Genomic DNA, 22,842 nt, shown 5'->3' with positions numbered 1-22,842 from the left:
GTGCAGTGTGAAACTGGACCAAGTAACAAACAAACAAACCTAAAGTATCGGTTTCACCCTGATTCAGACTTGGAAAGCCACGAAACCACCCTTAAAATCAAGTTGAGAACCCCACTCTTTTGCATGACTTATCAACACACAATGCAGTACATATTCACGGGTATACTTGTTAAAGGTTGATTTATTTTATTTATTTATTTTTTCCTCGCTCTCCATACCATGAATCAATTCTCAAGTTTTGTTTGTTCTCTGAAAATTTTGTAGTGCTGGGGGTGTACAATCACAGCCGTAAAAGCAGTGAGTGGTATGCACTTTGCAAGACACAGATGCCTACACAGTGATCTGAAGCAGAGTAAAGTGGGAAGAAAAATGTATTTTATCTATTTGACTGTTTTTGAGGTATTCCTGTTGGTTGCCATTTCAGTTAGAATTCAGTTGTATACTGTGCGAGTACGGTGGTGTAGTGGTTAGCGCTGTCGCCTCACAGCAAGAAGGTCCGGGTTCGAGCCCCGTGGCCGGCGAGGGCCTTTCTGTGCGGAGTTTGCATGTTCTCCCCGTGTCCGCGTGGGTTTCCTCCGGGTGCTCCGGTTTCCCCCACAGTCCAAAGACATGCAGGTTAGGTTAACTGGTGACTCTAAATTGACCGTAGGTGTGAATGTGAGTGTGAATGGTTGTCTGTGTCTATGTGTCAGCCCTGTGATGACCTGGCGACTTGTCCAGGGTGTACCCCGCCTTTCGCCCGTAGTCAGCTGGGATAGGCTCCAGCCTGCCTGCGACCCTGTAGAACAGGATAAAGCGGCTAGAGATGATGAGATGAGACTGTGCGAGTAATGCCTCATCAGGGATGAGAATTTTCCGCCAATCGGCGGATTTCCGACTTTTTCAGACCAAAATGATCGTTTTTGAGATCGATGTAAATCCGTTGAGAAATTTTCAGGGGGTGGTATGGTTAACGATCTGTGGTCACCTTATAACGCAGACATCCCAAGTCTCCTGGAAGTTCCGGGAGTCTTCCGCATATTGATAGTGACTCCCTGATGCCCGCAAATTGGAGAATATCTCCCAGAATCTCGAGCAAGCGAGCAAGAGCGTGCACGCGAAACATTAATGTCTGCATCACGCATCTTAGAATGTGTGCATATGACGGAGTGAGCGAGGGAGAGCAAGAGAGACTGCATGTGTACCTGTTCATGTAGCGCATGCTAGACAAAGAGCATCCTGATTGGGCTACTCAGCAAAATAAGCCAATCAGCTTTCAGTGTGAGCGGGCTTTTATTTCTTTTCTTGAGGACCGACATTTTCAGTTGAGTCAGTGCAGCCTACAGGATCGTCATGGCAGAGAGAGAGAGAGAGTGCGCGCCCCAAAAAACCAAAGTACAAAACCCACTTCACCTCAGATTACACGAAAGAATCTCCCTGTCTAATAAGGGTCAAAAATAATGACCGTTTTGCACGATGTACTGTTTGCAGCAGTGGTTTCAGCATTGCCCATGGTGGCTTAAATGATTGTAAAGGACATGTTGAGGTGAGGAGTGTCAGTTCATGTGCATTATATTTAGGTCCACAACAGGCTGGCATGAAAAGACCAAACTTACTGAAGATTTCCGTAAAGCAACAGTGTATGAATATACATCATATCATTATATATATCAAATACATGTCATAAGTGTGTATCTTTTTTATAAATGGGGTTAGCTTATCTAATGTAGCATGTTGGGGAGATTCATAGTATCATCTATATTTCTGATAAAATTTTAGGTATGATACCATGCATAACTCTCCTCCTTATTGCTCATTTCATGGGGGGGGATTGCTGGCATGTGCTGCGTGGGAGCATCTGCCCACATTTTTTTAGGCCGAGATGAACTTATAGTTTTTGATTTTAAAAAAAATTTCCAATCTGTAATGCCCATTGTACATGCCTGTTCTTTAATTCAAAATCACCATCTTGATCTTCAAATTGACCTTATGTTATATGTGTTACATTGCACAACATCCTGTCCAGATAAAACCTAGTTAGTACACACAGCAGTTGAAAGGGAAGTGATGAGTGATGTTGAATGTTGCCTGCTTAATATGCAAGACTTCTGCTACCATGATAACATCAGAAGAAAGCTTAAGAGAATCATATAATTTGATCAGCAACTTTTTGCTGATAAAATTAATGGTTTTGGGGTAAAAAAAAAAAAAAAGCCAAAAATCATTAGCTCCCACCCCCTGGGCCCCCACCGGGGCTCTGCCCCTGGGCCCCGCTGGGTGCCTGTGGCCCCCAAACCCCCGTCTTTTTTCAGACTTTTTAAATATTTTTCATTCTCATCCCTGCCTCATAGAGCTGTTGTAACAGCAGCAATTTGCACCGCTTTAGTCATGTTTAAAACGTTGACAATTTTGGGAATTGAACAAGTCATGTAGGGAAGGCTTGTTGGTGCTGACCAGAGGAGGGAGCTCAGTCACCGTCATTGAAACCTTTCTTAGAACACCGACCTGATCCTCTTTTGATATCTGCGTCTAGAGTGACGTTATGAATGACCTTTAATAAACCTCTGTGTTATCAGTGCCGTTTTATGGATTTATTCATTTATTTGCTTAAAATATAATATGGCCAATATAGTAATTTATATTACAGGCCTTTAGCAGACGCTCTTATCCAGAGTGACATACAACATACCCAGAGCAGCCTGGGGAACAGTTGGAGGTTAGGTGCCTTGCTTAAGAGCACTTCAGCCATTCCTGCTGGTCCAGGGAATCGAACCAGTGACCTTTTGGGCCTAAAGCAACTTCTCTAACCATTAGGCCATGACTTCCCCATTTTACTACATAGTTATCCTGAGTTTACAAAAACGTTTATGTACAAATGATATTACTTGGCAGATTTAAAAAAAAAAACTTGTACGTGTGTGATTAGGGGAAATTGGATTTATTTTGGCTGAACCGATCCTTAATAATAAGCAGCTGCAAAATAAATGTATGAATGTGTCTAAATGTATTTATTAAAAGTGACTCAGTGAAGTAGAATGATATGCATTTAAGTTAATGTTTTTGTAATAACCATTTATTCAAAGCGACTTACAATTGTAACAGGATACAGACTAGCAGTGCACAGCTGTGCAGTTGAGAGTTAAAGGTCTTGCTCAGGGGCCAAGTAGCACTGTCTGGCAGTATTGGGTTTTGAACTCGGACTTCTGATCACTTGTTTGGAACTGGATCACTGTGAATGGCGCGGAATCATTAGAAGAAGCACAGAGAACCTCTGAAGCACGAGTCTCTGCAACATAACTCAATCAGTCGACAGAAATAAATATTTCCTCTGCTCCATTCAAAAACAAACACTTCTCGAAGGTGCTTTCAGTAAAGCTTACTGAGGAAAGAGAACGCACATGAAGCAGTCAGCAATATTAATACAATAATAATAATGTAATGTGAGTAACTGTATGAGTATTGGAGAGCTGAGGGAATTTCTGAATTAAGTTTTAAGTTCTCCTAAGATAAATATCAAGTTTCTCGACCTGCGATTCCCTTGACAAACCTAAAGGTGCCATGGACTCAAATGTACTGATGGAACTGTCCACTGACGATGCATCTTTATCTCCAGTGTAGAGCTTGAAGAATCATTAATTTGCATTGTTTGAGCTCTGTTTTGTAACTCGATCAGTCTGCTGCTTCTGCTCTATTTAAAACCGAACCCTTCTTCTAAAAGGTGCTTTCGGTAAAGCTGGAAATGATTCCTGTAACTGAGGCTCATCGATCAACGTTGGCCTGCAATTAGAACTGTAATGTTTGTTGGCATTGTGTTGTGGCATTCATAGCCTCTGGGCATTGAAACTGCTGCCAGCTTCCCATCAATATGAAAATGGAGTACAAAATGCTCACAGATTGCTGCGTGTTAACCTCTGTCCTGATCTTGAAGTTATTTGGGAAATGGAGGAGAAATCAGCCATGCTAAGGCCGGAGTGGTCTGAGGAATTTGCGGTACAGTAACTTAAATGATAGTCTCAGAACCTTGCCGTGTTTGCTTTTCAGTTCGCACTTGTTAAGAAGCTTCCTCTTGGCCTTCTGTAGCTGCTTAGAGCCAGTTTGAAATACTCTCTTCTCAAATTGACACAGCAGCAGGATTTTAAAAATTTCCTTGTCATTGCCTTTTTGTTTTATAAAGCACCTAGAAAGGTGATCCTCCTGTAAAACAGGATCCTGTGCTTCCCTTCTCCCACTTCTAGTGATTAGTTATGAAGACCAAGTGGCCACTGCTGGACCCTTGAGCAAGGCTCTTAACTCTTTACTTCTCAGTTGTAAAAATGAGCCAAATGTAGTTCATGCTTTTAAAAGGGTGTTTGCTAAATGCTGTGAAATGTAATACCTTGAGTGCCTGGGGCTAGCAAACGAGATCTGGACAGGCCTCTAAAGGAAAGTTTGCCCTGACCTTTTAAGGCCCTGTCCACACGGCAACGGATTCAGGTGAATCTGATAAAATTGTTTATCGTTTCGGCCTGGCGTCCACACGGCACCGGCGTTTTGGGTGCCCCAAAATGAAATCTTTTGAGAACGGGTTCCAGAGTGGAAAAATCTGGCAACGGCGCCGTTGTGAAGTCGTCTGGATAAGTAGAACGGATTTGTTTACGATGACTCACAACCACATGACTGTCAGTGCTTCACGCCGGGTAGAAGTGTAACAAACTCGATGCGAGTTGTCAACAAATCCTATAACTTGGTTCATGAAACGCGCTTACAAAATATTTTCACTGTGAATATTTATTGTGTAATGGTGCAAAGAGAGAGAGAGAGAGAGAGAGTGAGAGAATAGCCCTTAGGGCAGAGTCTTTAGTCCAAACACTGCGGAAGCAGTACCAAACCGCGCACCGCCCGTGCGCTTCCAAAAACAAAAACAATCCTGCCAGCAAAAATAGGAAAAAAAAAAAAAGGTGCGATCTCACCTCACCTCTTCAGATGTTGGTTTAAGTCCGACAATACGTTCCTCAAAAAGGGCGTAGAAGAACAAAGTAATCCATCAACGTGTAGCATTCAATTTATTCCAAACCATTAAAGAATTCTGGAGAATATCAGAATGTTGGCGTACCGGCTTCCATCTACCCCCATTCATTCCTCTCTCTCTCTATCTACCTCCATTCCTCTTTCCGCGTCTTTCGTTTTACGCTACTGATTAATAATCAAAACTTTGTGGCTGATGCTACAGAAGAAGGGGTTTATGTGCATGCGTCTACTTCTATTGTTCTGGTGTCTCTGATGGGACCGTCTTACAGTGCACGTAGAGGTGTGGCATGTGTATTGCATTGTTTTCAGCAAGCATTGCGTTGCCATATGTACCTGATATTTTACTGATCCGTTGCCCATGTGGACGCGATATTTAAAAAAAAAATCTCGTTGCCGTTGTCGTGTGGCTGTAGCCTAAGTCTCCATAGGTTGGACCTCTCAAAACTAAGACTGTAATGAGGCCTCTCAAAGTTTCATAAATACCCTCTACCGCCAACAAAAAGCTGGTGATGGTCCTCAGTCAAAATAATTACTCTGGAACCAAAAACCAATGGTGGTGTAGTGGTTAGCTCTGTCTCCTCACAGCAAGAAGGTTCCGGGTTTGAACCTCACGGCTGACGGGGGCCTTTCTTTGTGGAGTTTGCATGTTCTCCCTGTGTCTGTGTGGGTTTCCTCCCAATTCAAAAGACATGCATATTAGGTAAAAATTGTTGAACATCGCTCTGGATAAGCGCATCTGCGAAATCCCTGTAATGTAATGCTCAAGTTGTTTAAGTAATCACCAATCCTCTAAAATAAGAAGGAAATCTGGGTCAGGCTTAATTTTAGGTCACAAAAACGCCAGACCCCATACACCGGGCCTTTGAAAGAAAGGTGGGCACCTCTGAAATCTGATTGCTGAAATCCAGGTAGTGCTGAAGCTCTGCCACTGAAAGTCAGGTCTGGTCTCAAACTTCTTAAGTCCGGTCTCTTAGAGTCAGCCGTCTAAAAAAGCAGCCCCTTAACGGCAGCTTTCCTCAAGCCAGGCCCTTGAATCCAGACTTAAAAAGTTGTTGCAGAGAATCTCTGAACTCTCTCATGAGGTCAAAACATGATTTCATTTACTGAATCATGCTTTCATTTGGCCCTTTTGGTTTTTGTTCAGCAGTTGTGTGTTTTTTTTGGGTTTTTTAGCCTTGCTTGGAGAGTTTGCATCTTTTCATTAAAAGATAAAGATTAGCCCCAGTTGAACTGTCTGTGTGTATTCCTGATTGTTTTATCATAATCATTGTAAGGTCTCGACAGTTTTATAGTCACTGTAGGTTACTGAGAGGTGAGGCTTTTTTCCAGATTATTGAAGTCTATTGTGACGCTCGTTACTGAGGTAAGCAATGGAAAGCAGTAATATCCAGCTCATTAAGTCATGAAATCGGCCTCCGCTATAAAAAGCAAACATGCTGTCTTCCATTGGTCCAATGTAGACAATTGTGTTGCCATGAAAATATTTTATTTTGATTAAGATTTAGTGTTCATTATAAAGTCAAATGTGTTCTAATTTGTCACCCATATAGTTTTTCACTGAACAAATTGGTTCTAGTCACACGTTTTGGCATGCGTCTAAAGGCCTGCTTTCTGTTCTGCTCGTTTTATTTTTTATTTTTTCATTTCCTGGTCATCAACCTTCTGAAGCTTAGCCACCACACTACTGCTCACATTCGCTCACAGTTTTCAGAAGAACAAATGCGCAGTGCGGTGTGTTTAATTGCTACATGTGGGGATGATGTATAGTTTTATTAAAAAAATGTTTTAACATAAAATGTTTCTTTAAGTAATGTATTTTTTTTTTCCCCTGCCAAACACAGGTTTCATTAATGACTGGCTTCCCTACAAGTAACATGTATTTAAAAAATGTCTAACAAGGTTAGAGACACTTCCTGAACTCCTTTTCTATGCAGAACATTTCAAGGTCCTTTATTTTCTCAAGTCTGAAAGGGTTGAGATGGCACTGATCGTAGCAAAGGCATTGATTAAGTGTCTAAGGTGGTGTTTACATTAGACCGTATCAGCGGATCATCAGATTAACGTTTTTAAAACGATTCGTGTGCACACAGCAACGCCAATACACGATTCGCGTGCACACAGCAACGCCAATACACGGATACGCTCGGCTCCGCAGGCATCCTGCGCTCCAAATCACTCCGCCCTGAACAGCGAGTGCCCTCTGGAGGGTGCACACTCCGGCCCTGCGCAGCTCACAGAGCGCGCGAGTGAAGCGCACGAGCAGTGATTCGGGACAAATAGCAGGAAGTGAAAGTCCGCGCCGTTTTTCAGCAGTCGCGTCACATGACCAATGTGGCATGACCAACGCCAGCGAATCAGGAAGGTGGATGTCACAGTGATGTTGTCCAATGACGACGTCAGCTAGAGCTCAGCACAGCGTATCCTCGTTCCTCAATGTTTACACAGCACCGGATCAGATACGTAATGGATTGAATACGTGGGCCCTGGCGGATTCAAGTTGTTCCGCCAGTGGAGTCGTTTCCCGGCGTTTTAATGTGAACGGACAGTGCATCCGCGACGAAAACGAGACGGATACGGTCTAATGTAAACACCACCTAGGTGATGCAGGGAATCTTTTCAGCCAATGGACCAGTTTCTCTGACATTAGGAGCAGCAGCTCAGCAGGGACTTTCCAGCAGCTTCCACCTGGGAGTGTGTGTGTGTGTGTGTGTGTGTGTAAAGAGTCACAAACCTCACTTCCTGCACAAAGCTCAGGTCTCACTGCATGACTGCCACTGGGCTTGGATTTAACATGCATTTATGTGTTGCAGAGGTGGACGTGGACAGCTCATCCTCCGTGGGACGGATAGTAGCGTCAGGTATAGGTGCACTGATTTCCTCGAGCTCTTTAGGGTAAACGCAGTCTCAGTGGTAGGGGGGTTAGCATAACTGCACATCACAATGTGTTTTGGCTCACATTTATCCAGCCTGGTTTGACATCTCTGAAAGTTGCAGTGGGGGATCAGAATGGCTTCCAGCTAGACCTAACATTTATACAGGATAACCTTTGCCTCTATAAAAAAAAAAAAAAATTATATTGTGATAATTATCACAATATGATCTTACGATTTTTCTTTTCATTTTAACCTTAAACGAACCTCGTTCTGATCTGTTATTCTGCATCATTTTAACACTTGACATTTTGTCTGGCCAGTTTCTCCATTTCGATAAAACCACACCTCTGTTATTAGTGCTTTCTTGCATAGTGATGAGGACGTTATAGTTTTTCTCAGGCTGTGTTGCATTAGCTAGCAAGCACATGCGTGAGTGTTACTGACAAGAGAGCGGTAAGTTAACTACAATACCTTATCTTAGGTTTGTAAATGTAGAAACGGAGCAACAGTTCTATCCATAACTTTTAAACACTGAGCAGAATTATGGGATTGGCTGAGATAGCAATGCTGGTTAAATAAACAACTAAAGACAACCACTGTTGTTCTCAGAGGTGCTCCCCAAATATACTACCTAGCTCGGCAGCCTTCTCTTGAGTGGAACGTAATGGCAGTATTGGACATTTCCATGATAAATAATAAATAAAGTAAAATACTGTATCTGTTGAATATCAGAATAACTCCGTGATCACTGCTCTTTGTGTTAGAGATGCAGAATTTAATCCAACAGAGTTAATAGTTGAGCCAATACTGAGACTGATTACTGATGAGCAAGGTCAGGGTCAATGGTATAAGTGACATGAAGCACCTGTTGAACATAAAGCTAAATTCTGTTAAAGCAATTAATCAAGTAATATTCTGTTTCATGCATCTTAAATTGTTTATAGTCCAGGCATAGACTAAAAGCTGAAAGTCAGGCAGGACACGGTGGAAGTGTCTGAGTCCTCATGATGATCAAACCAGGCTGATTTAATACATGTCAATCATTCAAATAGACTCAGTCTCTAATCTACATCAGGGTCCAAAAATCTGACTTCAGTGTTATGTGAGCGCAGTTAAAGTTTATCACACAATTTTTAAAAAATTATTTAAATGTACAGTACTGTGCAAAAGTCTTGGGTACAACAAATATGCCTTCAAAAATAAAGCAATGAAACATTTTGACATTAAAACATATAAAGAGTAAACGGTAATAAGCAAAAGAAAGTTGACATTTTGGTGTGAGATCCCTTTGCTTAAAAAAGAAAAAAGTAGTCTCGGGTACAGTTTGTGCTGTTTCATAAGGAAATTAGCTGGTAAGTTTTGCTGAGAAACTGGGAGAATCAAGTGCAGTTTGCAGTTTTTTTTATGCAAAACCCAGCAGCCTTTATTTGGTTTATTTGACAATATAACTTTTTTTCCCTGTTGACTCAACAATGCAGAGACATAAACATATCTAACAAAATTTGTACTTTAAAATTTTTTTTATATATAAAATGCATGCACTCTCACACACACAGGGGTGACACGGTGGTGTAGTGGTTAGCGCTGTCGCCTCACAGCAAGAAGGTCCTGGGTTCAAGCCCAGTGGCCAACGGGGTCCTTTCTGTGTGGAGTTTGCATGTTCTCACCGTGTCCGCGTGGGTTTCCCCCACAGTTCAAAGACATGCAGGTTAGGTTAACTGGTGGCTCTAAATTGACCGTAGGTGTGAATGGTTGTTTGTCTCTGTGTCAGCCCTGCGATGATCAATCCATTATCCTGTTCTACAGGGTTGCAGGCAAGCTGGAGCCTATCCCAGCTGACTATAATATATATGGAGGACCAATAATTTTGCACAGTACTGTCAAACTAATAACACCATAATAAAAATAAATGTATTAAAAAAAATTTCCCCCCAAAACTGCTTTTGACTATGTTGTAGACAGTAACATGTACACTCCTAACCATCGACTGTAGAAAACATGGACCGTGTGGCTCAATTGCCTCTCATTCTATAGAAATGAAGCCAAAATTCCTCTCCCCTGTTGTCAAATTTGAAGCCAGGGTCTGCACAGTATGGCCTTTCTGCTGCTAGAATCTGTGCAGGTGAGTCGAGAGCTGAAGTCAGGTGCACACAGTCATTTGGTTGGCCCGTCCATTGAGCACTTTGCAGAATGTCTTCATTGTGGGAATCAGTCTATCCTGAGAGTTTAGTTTCAGCTGGAGCTATTTATAGATGCATCTAGGAAGTACATTTATCACGTGAACTAGAAATTCGCTGACATTGATGTGATGAATGTTTCCTGTTCATCACCAATGAGTTAATAACACGTTATTCGGGAGACATGGCTATTCTGAGAGCACTGTAAACTAACGAGCCTACTTTTGCACAAATGTTGATGGCTGGCTGGATGTTGTGAATACTGAAATAATAAAGCATATAGGTTGCTATATGGCTAGGTAGCTAGTGCGATTAAACTAGCCTTTTTTGTATGAAACCTTTTTGTGTTTTTAACAAAAATGGCTAACAATTTGGAGTAGTACGTTTGTCCAGAAAAGTTTAAATAATTAGGAATGTTACAGTAAATACTAGGGCTGTAACTGTACACCCAACTCACGATTCGATTCGTATCGCGATTTTTGACCCACGATTCGATACACCCACGATTTTTTTTTTTTAAATGTGTTTTTAAAATAGTAAATTTGACTTATTAACATGTACTTACTTACATTAACTATTTAATAAATAATTCAGACCACTGCAGAGAATGAGTAATATGTATGCAAAAATGAACAAATGTATATCCAAAGACTGTTTTATTTCTCAAAATAATACTGTTGAGCCGGAAGCTCTGTTTTTTTTTCGGTTCTGAAAAAGTCATTTTTCCAAATCGTGTAAATCCGTTAAGATTTTTTTTTGGGGGGGTGGCTCTCTCACTGTCTCACTCTCATAGGGCCAATGATTTTCTGTGATTGCGGAAAACAGATGGAAATTACGGAATTTTTATAGTGAAACGTTGCTCGCGTGTCAAAATGCAACTGCCGCAGAAGGCTTCCGCCCAAGCAGACATGCCTTCAGTGTTGCCAGATATTGCTAACATTTTCCACCCCAAAATATGTTCAAAACCAGCCAAAAAGCACCTAAACCTGCCCAATCTGGCAACACTGCATGCCTTTCCGGTCAAGTGATTGTGATTGGCTTGTGGCACACCTAGCCAGCCAATGAGCTGCTTGTTTACAGATTCGCTCCCCGCGTCGCAACCAGAATGGTGACCGCTTAAAAGAAATGAATGCTCTGCCAGTGGCGAGTGTGGACGTTGCGTGACTCGCAGAAGATTGTCGCAGGTCGGTGAAAAAACGACTTACTAATAGATATAAAAAAAAAAAAGTAATTTAAGTAAGTTTAAAATGTAATTTAAATAAAAAGTAAAGTATTCATAAATTGAAGTTTGGAAGCACCTCTGTTTTTGGGCTGAGGAGAAGTTTGAAAGGGTGTACCGCGATTCTGCCTTCTTGTATCGTGATACGGATCGTGGCTCTGCGTATCGCGATTTCGATTTCGATACGCATATTGTTACAGCCCTAGTAAATACTGTGAAGTTAGACAGTCTCTTCCAGCCAAGGCTGTCACTCACTCACTTTCTCCCCAAGTGTAGCCACACCTTCTTATGCTATAGTAGAAAAACATTTTAAAAACTCATTTCTCGGGGAAAATTTAAAAACATGTGCAGACATCAACATCGCGAAAACTGTAGATAGATCATCAGACACTGTAGATGGAAGACGGTTTAGACAAGAAAAATGACATTGAAACGAAAGCTGTTTTGTCACTGAAACTCATGGGGTGGGCCGTGCTACAAATTGTACTGCAGCCAGCCAGCAGGGGCCCTAGACCTGTGGTGCCTTCACTTTTTAGAGATGTTACACTGTCCATGTTTTGTACAGTAGGTGCTCCTAACACAGTTATCTGTTGTGGTCTCTTGTTGACGACTGTGACATGACAGAAGAACCTGTTGTTTTGGGAGTTTTTTGTTCGTGTTCATTTAACAAACCCGCGATTAAAAATGTTTCTTATGAATTCTGACTTTTGGACCCAATCATGTTTTATTAACTTCTTTGGATTGGAATACGTATTTATTGAGCAGTTATTAATTGCTCATCACCCAACGCTGCTAACCCCCAACACTGTGGCACGTTAAACTGCCAGAAACGCAAGCTGTGCTCTCCGAGTTACAAAGCTGCTTACAGTGCTTCTGTCCCAGTTATGACCATTCTGTAGTGATTTTATTAATAAACTATCTTTATGAAAAGAACAGAAAGGACATTGACAGGTCATCGTGGACGCTTGACCCCACGTATAGTCGATCAGAGATGTATTCAGTTTCTGGTGTGAGCCACATTAGCCATATAGTCCCAAAATAAATATATATTCCACTGAAGATGAACTTGAAATATTTAGCCAGTTTGGTCTCCTGTTGTGTAAGGTCTGTGGTATTCACTGGGAGTGGATTTTTCAGAGTGCCTGCTCCACCCCTACAAAGTGCATGTTTAAATGTAATGAGTCTTGCTAGCATGTTTTAGTGTTTCTTCTCTACATAGAGAGAGGATGTAATGGCACAGCTGCTGACTTTTCGCTACTGTTCCTCATTCACTAGATTACTGACAGAAGCACAGTGACCTTTGTAAGAATGAATGACACTCACTGCACAGATTGAGCTGCTTTTAACCAAAAGACAAACCCTGCCGCAGTTCTTATTTCTTAGCCATGATGCTAATCCACCAGCACCCTTGCCCCGCCTCACTTTCTTTTCCCTCATGTCTCACTTAAACTTGTGATTGATTGTCCTTATGATGGAGTAATTGCTTAACCTTCAAAACACCAAAGAACAGTAAGTGTGTTCCTACTTTCCTCACTTGTAATATTTTATTTTGGATTCTTTTCATGTACTTACTGGATAATACACCTTAGGGTTTTAAAAATGTTTTATTTTAATATAATTGTTATGCCATAACATTAAAACCACTGACTGGTGACATGAATAACATCTCATTTCAATAGTCAAGGGGTGGGCTATATTAGGCAGCAAGAGACCGGTCAGTTCTTGAAGTTGATGTGTGGGAAGCAGGAAAAATGGGCAAGCGTGAGTCTCGAACACGCTGTGCTCCAGTAGCTTTTCTGTGGGATTGGACCATATGGGCTAACCTTTGTGCTGCATGTGGATCAATGAGTCTTCAACCCCCATGACCCTGTCGCCGGTAGGTACTAACCACTGCATACCGGGAACACCCCACAAGATGTGTCATTTTGGAGATGCTCAGACCCAGTCATCTAGGCATCACAATTTGGCCCTTGTCAAAGTTGTTCAGATCCTTACGCTTGCCCATTTTTCCTGCTTCCAACACATCCACTTCAAGAACTGACTGTTCTCTTGTTGCCTAATATATCCCACTGCTTGACAGGTGCTACTGTAATGAGATGATCATTCACTTTACCTGGCAGCAGCGTGTAGTTTAGCCACTCGCCAAATGCAAGTTGTGAAATGTAATGGCGAGTAAAGATCACCCCAGACTCGCCTTTCTCAGCGAGTGTGGTCAAAACGATGGGTTCCTACCTAGTATTCATGTAAAATCCAAGAAATATTCAACAAAAACTCTTACCTCGCACATATTGGGGGCTGCCATTGCAAAATGAAAACAAAACCGGAAATGATGGGAATCCCGAATCGTCAACTTCGGGTGTGTTCGGCTGGGGCCGCTTGTGGGGAGACATCGTTTTTATTAGACCAAATTACGTAGAAAATCTATACTCACACTTGCCAGATATCGTTCTTTGCAGCCCCAACTATTATGTGGGAGGTACATATAGGTTATTAGGTATATAAATTGCGATTTAAGCATGAGTTTAGCATGGTAGACCCATATTATTATTATTATTATTTTATTTATTTATTTATTTATTTATTATATCATCCCATCTGGGACCCCTGTCCTAAAGATTTTCAGCATCCAAGGTCAGTGTGTTAATGTGCCAGTCCTGTCAAAACAAAAGGGTAAATCAACACAGAAAATGATGAGAGAAATAACATTTATGAATGGGAAAATATTCTTATTGGATGAAAAAAAAAAAAGTCAAGATGTGTAAAACAAGTTACTGGAAACAATACCTGAGCAGTTTTTAATCAATTAATTTATTTGGGTAATTAAAAAATATGTATATGTTTATCAGGGCCGTACAAAGTGGGGGTTTAGAAGAGTTTGTATATAGCACAGGGGTGGTTTATCTACAAAAATATCCAAAAAAAACCCCACCAGGGATCTCATGAAGCTATTCATTTGTTCTAATACTCATTTAGTTAATACATAAAGGAGTTAAATTATATGGAACTTAAGAATACTTTATGGACAGTTGTCAAAATGCCCCCCCCCAAAAAAAAAAAAAAAAAAGGTTGTCATGTACGGACCTGATGTATGTGGCAAGTGTTCAACAGGTTTGGCAGTCATAGTTGTGGCTGATTGGTGTACATGGTGGTTTATGGAGAAAGTATCAAATTATTATTGCATATTTTACTGTGTATTACTGAATCATTTCATGTATAGAAGTCACTTTTATACTCCTCCTTGCTGTCTCATATGTTTTGGTTTCTCTTTTCTGTTTAAATTGACTCATGTCCTGAACTGTTTTATTCCTCTTATACCCTGATTTAGCTGATGTTAATCATTATCACTTCCTTTAGCTGAATTTGTGCTAAAAATGATTCACTGTACTTGAGAATGTTTTCAGGATGTTGCACAAGGGATTCTAAAAATTATCTACTTAAGGATCATTGCAGAAGCATGATGAGTGTGAGATTGCTTTTACGTAACAGTTCTGCAAACAGATTAATATTGCATGAGTGACATTTCAGAAACCGTTTAGCCAAGTCCTTTATTTAATTTTTTTGCTCCATCAACCTAAAACATTCCCGAAGAAATCACAGCTGGATAGAGCATTGCGTGTTCAGTTTTATTTGTATAGCACTTTTAACAGTGAACATTGCCACAAAGTAGCTTTCAAGAAATATATAAATTCTGGATATAAGTTTTACATGTATGAATTTATAAGAATGTGTCCCTAATGAGCAAATCAGGAGGCAACGGTGGCAAGGGAAAAACTCCCTGGGATGACATGAGGAGGAAACCTTGAGAAGAATCGGACTCAAAGGCTACGTTCACATTATAGACCCCTTCGCATGTTTGTAAACAAACCAACCGTTGCCAGGATGCGCGTGCAGCCTGGACCCAGAAACAATGGCGCTGCCCATAGACCGGCATTATGAGCTGTCAGATTATGCCAAACAACTGTCGTTACAAGATCGAGAATGCTACATAAATAAGTTAACTCTAACAAGTGGACATCGCCTACCGGATCCGTATTTAATTAAAGAGTGGACGGACGATGTTAGTAAGTTCCCTGGTATACAATGGCCAGATATGTACTCGTACCTTATTGACAAGACTTCAGTGTACACCCACGAAAAACTTCGTGCCTACAAGTCTTTAGACGCATATGATTATGTGCGGGCATGTACAACTTGATTAACAATGGGACATTCATATTCATTTTGTTTTAATCAAATTATGCCAGTGATGTGATGGCAATGTGGCTTTAGCTACAACAGCAAATCCCAACACTAAACAGCAATTTGCAGGAGGTGATGGCATGAAAGGAATGATAGTGTAAAGAGTGCAGCTAAGAGAAATCAGAGCTGCGTAAAAAGCGAGAGGCAGAGAGCAGAAATGAAACTGAACGGGGCGGGAGCTAGGTTAGAGCAGTCAACGTAAGTTGGCATTTAGAGCGAGGGCACACAATTTTACCTTTCCATCCTTGCTTTAAAATTGTGATTTTCGGCATACACAAATAATGATGGCACAAAATCTGGACTGCTTGAGTCAAGCGAGACCTCTCCTACAAACAAAATTGCATGCAAAGCTAAGTTAACATGCTAACAATATTCATTGCATTGTGTAACTATGACCCAGCTAATCAGACAAACGTTACCAAAGTATTTTGCTACATCAATAAACGAAGACTAGAAAGAATAAAAAAGAAAGATTTAATAAATAGCCTGATCTTACCTGTGATGAAGTGGGCGCTGCAAACCCGCGCATTTTTGATAGTGCTTTCATCCCAGTCTACACGTTTGATGGCTTGTAGCCATAGACGTCGGCGATTTTTTTTTTATTTTTTTTTTGGAATGGGTGAGATCCTGCTGGAATTCTGTACATTTTAACCCCATCACCGCTACGATTCTGACACCCGAAAACACAACAACTAGGCATTTCTGAGTCTTTTTTGGGTCCAGGCTGCGCGCGCAATTTCCGCTTACGTATGAATGACGTTTACTGCGAAGGGGTCTATAAACCTCATTGTTCAATTATGAATTTTCGCTCAGATCAGATTTGCCTGTTTTTAATGGTTCTCATTTCATAATTAAAGGTGACCTGTGTAACTGTAATGTGAACACATCTGTCCTCCAAAATGGCACGTATGTGAACATTTGATACATTTTTGCACGAGTCATCTGCGCCACCACCAACAAGAAATGTCATGTTTGTTGGGGAGGGGGGCTATATTTTACTTATAATTTTACTGAATTCCTACCCTAAAAACAAAGTCAAAACAATACCCACCTGCATCTCACAAGCAGTGTACTGTTCCATAGAGCCTACAGATTATTTCACATCAAACAAAGTGAATGGTGATGCAACATGGCACGAGTTGTTCAAAATACTGATCATTAAATTTTGGCAGTAGTGCAGATGATGAAATGCTCAAGCTGGTCAGCAACATGCAGCGAACTGGCTGTCACGGTCTCACAACCATGGTCTGCCGCTGTTGCCGAGTTGTTTTCTGCAGTTTTCTTTGTGAAAAACTTCATAATTAAGCTGCAACCCATCTGTTTTGCTCACTCATACCTGGCTTGAAGGCTACGCCATTCTTGCATAAGTTACCTATGAATTTTAATTGTGCATCGCTCATCCAATCAACGCAGCATACCACACACACTCAGCCAATCGGCATGGAATACTCTTCTCTGATATCAGCTATGAACTTGGGTCAAGTTCAGGGCCATGGGCTTGTATGGACTGTATTGATTACCTGCTCAAAGGCTACAAAGCACAGGGATGTTGATTCTAGCTTTATACTGTGGGCCTAAAAACACGGCGGCGGTTTAATGGGTAGCGGCATGTCACTAAGCGTATCAGTCAATAAATTAAGCGTAGCGGAGCTGCTACGCTATGATGCTTTAAGGGAAACCCTGGATGAGACAGCAATGAAGGAGGAGGATGGTGTGTCTGCATCTTGAGAAGGTCTAATATCGAAACAGTTTGTAATGATTACTCATGAATTAGAAAGTGCTCATTATTTTCTTCTTATAACATTCTGTAAACGTTTTGTGTGCAGTGGCACCAAGTGAAATCTTTTCCTGTGTTGACATTGACTTTAAGACCAGCGTCCCTGTTGAATTTATTGCGTGCTTTTATTGTTTATAGAAGAAATGTGAGACTCTTGTCAAATTTAAGCTGCTTTTGCATTAATACTTGCTTGTTCTGAGCTTGCAGTCTCATTTCATTATTTTTTGAAAACAAACTTGCGTAATTTCCAATCTTTTAGGATGTAAAATGATTTTATCTTATAGCTATGTACAGTATGTATAAGAATATTGAATGCTTCAGTGGGAAGTTGTCCAGATGTCTTGAAGCATGATGACACTGCATGTCTTGCTATGCACTAACTAAACATTTGCATGTCATGCGTTCCCCTCTTCCGCACACTTCTGGGGGGAAAAAGTCCCATAAGCCTCTTGCTTTGTTTTTTCTCAGTCACTCTGAATATGAAAGAATTGCTTTTTATGCTTTTTTCTGTTTCTCTTTTCTCTTTCAGATGTGTATATTCTGCTGATTTTCTTGTTTTTGTTTTCTCTTTAGTGTATGACAAGCAGGGGTTCCTCATTAAGCCTGATGGAAGATTGTAAGTACCAACCTGTGGTGTGATTTTGCATGTTTCTAATGCTGAATGTACAAATACTGGGGTGGGTTACTTAAATGAAATTTTCAACCATGTAAGTTTAAACTATAGAGATAATGTAATCAAGAAAGTTGAGGACCGATTGTGTTAGAAATGCTGACATAGCAAGTGTTGGTTTCAGGCTTTGTGTGACCGCGTGTGTTCGGCTCAGATTACAGAGCTAGATGACAAATTAACTTGTTACATATGTGGTGACCATACTGGTGCTTCTCTCTGCTCTGTGAAATGAACGCAAGCTAGTGTCAGTTAATCAACATACTTGATATGGAGACAACGAAACGAACTTCATGTGCTTGCAAGATTGCATGATCTCCGCAGTTACATGTTGGTCATCATGTATGAATGTTCCAATCACAGGCCGGGTATATGTCATGCAGTGAAGCCTATTTACTCTTTAATTACATATTTTTTGGAGAAGCCAGCCAAATATTGTCTGCACATGAAGCATGCTTAGGCCTTTACGCTCAAAACTTTAGCGCATGTCCAATTTGGAGCTCCTGAGTGGTGCGACAGTAAAACGTTCACCCGATCATGCAGAGATCAACAAGTGCCATAGTCGTCCATGGCTGGGAGTCCAATAGAGCAAAATTAACCATGTTCTCAGGGTGGGAGGGGCTCACACGCCCCTGTCAATCACAGTAACACCAGCCAATCGTGAGATTCTCTGAGCTTATGCATGCAGAAAGAGGTGGATTACACTTTCCTCCGGGTATGTTATGCTGCAGTCTCTAATACTTTATATGGGCAAAAATGACACCTGACCATGACGCTAATACTGTATGTGCTTATTTAACATCTCGTTCCAGATGGAGTCCCCATTTTGCTGTTCTAGTAACCTTATTAGCTCATCCGGCTGCCAGGCAATGAGCTTATGCTATCATGTGTTGTCCGCCGTCTATCTGTCCATCCGTCCAGCATCGTCCACATTTCACAAAAATTGCTGCTTCTCTCTCAAATCTTCACCGATTTTTATTATTTTTGGCAGGAAGGTAGGTCTGCCTGCTTCTACCCAAATTTGCATAATTGCAATTCATAATGAAGATATGGCGTAATTAAGCCCTAATGAGCCGTTTCCACACATCATTTTCTTCTCCCTCGGTTCTTAATCGATTTTTTTTTTTCTGGCATGAAGGTAGGGGTACCTAGGGTGCACATAACTTCGACCCAGATTTGCTTAATTGCAATTATTAATGAAGTTATGGACTAATTAAGCCTTAATGAGCAGTTCAACAAAAATTGCTTCATCTCATCTCATTATCTGTAGCCACTTTATCCTTCTACAGGCTTGCAGGCAAGCTGGAGCCTATCCCAGCTGACTACGGGCGAAAGGCGGGGTACACCCTGGACAAGTCGCCAGGTCATCACAGGGCTGACACATAGACACAGACAACCATTCACACTCACATTCACACCTACGGTCAATTTAGAGTCACCAGTTAACCTAACCTGCATGTCTTTGGACTGTGGGGGAAACCGGAGCACCCGGAAGAAACCCATGCGGACACGGGGAGAACATGCAAACTCCGCACAGAAAGGCCCTCGCCGGCCATGGGGCTCGAACCCAGGACCTTCTTGCTGTGAGGCAACAGCGCTAACCACTACACCACCGTGCCGCCCCAAAATTGCTTCTTCTCAGTCAATTTCTCACTGTTTTGGATTCTTTCTGGCAAATAGGTCGATATTCTTAGGGAGCATATAGCTTGCAACATTTATCGTGCAAGGTGGCCAACTTTAGATCGTTCCTTCTGGACTAGACAGAGCCGGAGTGAGCTACACCGTCCTTGGCGGTCTTGTTATAATAGCCTTATCTTCTGGGAAGGCTTTCCACTAGATTTTGGAGTGCAGCTGTGGGGATTTATTCATTCAGCTACAAGAGTAGTAGAGAGTTCAGGCACTGATGTAGGGTGAGGAAGCCTGGGGCTCGGTCAGTGTTCCAGTTCATCCCAAAGGTGTGCAGTGAGGTTGAGGTCAGGGCTCTATGCGGACCACTCGACTTCTTTCACACCAACCTTGGCACACCATGTCTTAATGGCCCTCGCTTTGTACATGGATATTGTCATGTTGGAGCACGTTTGGGCATCTTGGCCCTTAGAAGAAAACTGTAACGCTACAGTAGACAAAGACATTCTAGAGAAGTATGTGCTTCAAGCTTTGTGGCAACAGTTTGGGAAAAGCTCACATGGAGGTGTGATGGCCAGGTGTCCACAAACTTTTGGCCATACGGTGTATGAAGAGTGTACCTAACTTCAGGACCCACTTTCTGTTTTCACATAATTTCTCTGACTAATTCTAATCCGTTTTCCTTTTACAAGAGGTTTGAGTAAGTAAAACTCCTGTGAACCACTCGTACTTGTTTAGTCAGTGTGACCTCTAACAACCCCCAATATATCTCTTTTTAGATCTTGGCTGGTTGTTTATTTGAGCAGTACAGAGCTATGTAGATTATAAATGAAGCAGTTGAGTATGTTTTGCGCATGACATTGCTGATAAATTAGCTACTACTTCTTTTGCCTCTCGATTTCTGATTTTAATTCTGCATTCTTTCTTAGAATCCTCCATGGGAGGTCTCGTAAGGCTAAAGAAAAATGTGACATCCCTTGTGAGGTCCACCTGTACAAATGCTGTCCATCAACAAGTTGTCTTATTGCACTGGGCTCGGCTGAGTATTAATGGAGAGATCTTGTTTGAATCAGCAGACGTACAGGACAGCCAATGCAAAATAAACAGTACCTCACCCACTCAGGCTTTATTATTGTAGACATGGTACCAATTAGAGGAGTGGGACTGTGGGAACACGTTGCAGCTGGTTCTTCAATAATTTAACTCTGTACTCGGGTCTCACTGACCCTAAAACCTTATCGTGTGACTAAAAGGAAAAAAAAAGCTTTACTTCTATTTCTCTAGCAATTTTGTGCATAGTCTGTGTGTCCTTTTTACAACTCAATGTTCACATGAAGGTTTGGATCCATGAAGGTTTAAATTGGCCACGTACAATGCCTTTTAGTTTTTAGAAATGTTCTAGAATATAATCATTTGAAATATGATCGTTATAGTCTCTAGGTAGTGTTCATAATGATGTATAGGGCGAGTGGTGCTGCTTCACCTACAGGCAGCACCACCTTTTAAAAACACAATCAGTAAGATGATAGGTGACGTATCAAACCCACAACTCACTAGTTCTAATGGAGGAGCAGCTAATTCTTTGCATATCTCAATATCCAGATCTAATTAGTTTGTCAAGAAGATAGTCTCATGCTCCCATTTTGTTACCCTGTGTTTCCTCCCATTTTTTCTCCAAAGGATGACTAAATCCAAAACCAAATCCTTTTGTTTGTTTGAGACTGTTAGATTTAGAAACGAGCAGAATGGGCTAATTCTCTGAATGATCTGTTTTCAAGTATGTCTTACTGATGTAGCAATGCTTAAACATTGTGGTACTGATGCATAACATTTGTATGGTGTGCCTACCATTAAAATACACACGCTAAAATGGCAGCTGAGCCAATCAACACATAAATCTGGAATGATTCAATCCCATCCCCTTCACCCATATCACTTCAGTAATGTTTTGGCAAGTACTTTCGTCTTCACAGATTTCCCCACGTGAAAGATGCCCTGAAGAAGATTTTATATAGAGGCCATTGCTCTATAGGCCTTTATATGCCAAGTCAAGTTTATTTGTATAGCGCTTTTAACAATAGACATTGTCGCAAAGCAGCTTTACAGGATTTAAATGACTTTAAACATGAGCTAATTTTATCCCTAATCTATCCCCAATGAGCAAGCCGGTGGCAAGGAAAAACTCCCTCAGACGACATGAGGAAGAAACCTTGAAAGGAACCAGACTCAAAAGGGAACCCATCCTCATTTGGGTGATAACAGTGCGATTTTTATAACATTTTTAACAGTTTTAACATGACAGTTTCGTTGATGTTATAACTCTTAATTGATGGAAACTTGAGTGCAAAACTGTTCATGACAACTGCAGTTCTAAAGTTAGCAAGTCAACTGTAGTCCTCAGCCATAAAAGCATTACTGTAAGAGTCCAGAGCGTCCTCCAAGTGGGACTTTCAACTGTCCATATGGGGCCGTCCTCTACAGGAGCAACGTGATGAGATTCCAACCAGACACAGGGCATTAGGATGGATCAGGCAGGTCTGAGGAGCAGAAGAGGTCAGCATCTCGATCTTAGGGTTGACATGTAACTCAATATACTATTGACTGAGTGTATTTAGTGCAGAGGTTCTCAACCTTTTCTGCTTTGAGGCCCACCTATTCATACTTGTAACGAGTCGGGGCCCGCTTAAAAATAAATAAATAATTAAAAAAAAAAGATTCCCCCAATTATTTTGGCTCATCTATTCTATTAGAATCTAATAACCTGTTGTAAAGTGTATTACTGGGCTGCAACATCACTCCCTGTTGCAGATGGGAGCCCAGGAATTAAATAAATGCAATAAAAACAAACTGTTTTTAATTGCAGGTGTTGTATTTAAAACTGTGTGGATGTGCCAGAAGCCAACACAAACCATGCGTGCAGGGCATTCTCAGTCAAGAGAGATTAATGATCCAAAAGTGGAGTCTGATCCATTAACACAAGAATTTATTGCCATGTTTGTGTCCAGCAAATAAGCAAGTTATTAAAACCAAGAAGTGGATATAGAAACCGCTCAATGGGATTAGATCCTTACATGCTAACAAAAAAGGATTTTTCCTACGAGTTGAAAAATCATCCATCCGTTGAGTTCCCCGACATCTTAAACTACCTGGTGCTGCAGACATCGTTCTACACGGGCAAACAGATGAAAACTTGGAAGAGCATGGAGGAGAACAACTTTTTGTGTGTTTCTGGTATAAGATCTGGGGATCAGGACACTACAAGATAGACAGCGGTAGAT

The 22,842-nt window shown here is 41.2% G+C and overlaps 1 protein-coding gene across 5 annotated transcripts in view; it reads left to right on the top strand.

Moving 5' to 3' along the window:
• The window catches only part of st3gal3a (ST3 beta-galactoside alpha-2,3-sialyltransferase 3a), a 105,432-nt gene that overhangs the window by 36,068 nt on the left and 46,522 nt on the right, over positions 1-22,842 (top strand). For 3 of the 5 annotated variants that reach the window (XR_009654569.1, XM_060919673.1, XM_060919675.1), the window contains 2 exons: positions 7,797-7,844; positions 17,845-17,887. Coding sequence is in view for 4 of the 5 variants with exons in the window: in XM_060919673.1 (XP_060775656.1) it covers positions 7,797-7,844; positions 17,845-17,887 (91 nt within the window). In the remaining variant the exon portion in view is untranslated. The remainder of the gene's footprint in view (positions 1-7,796; positions 7,845-17,844; positions 17,888-22,842) is intronic. The other 2 variants (XM_060919676.1, XM_060919677.1) reach the window with 1 other exon arrangement.

Source organism: Neoarius graeffei, chromosome 4 (genome assembly GCF_027579695.1).
Source record: "Neoarius graeffei isolate fNeoGra1 chromosome 4, fNeoGra1.pri, whole genome shotgun sequence".
NCBI classification, from domain to species: Eukaryota; Metazoa; Chordata; class Actinopteri; order Siluriformes; family Ariidae; genus Neoarius; species Neoarius graeffei.
The sequence above is the reverse complement of the archived record's forward strand: the minus strand, read 5'-3'. Positions and strand labels throughout refer to the sequence as shown.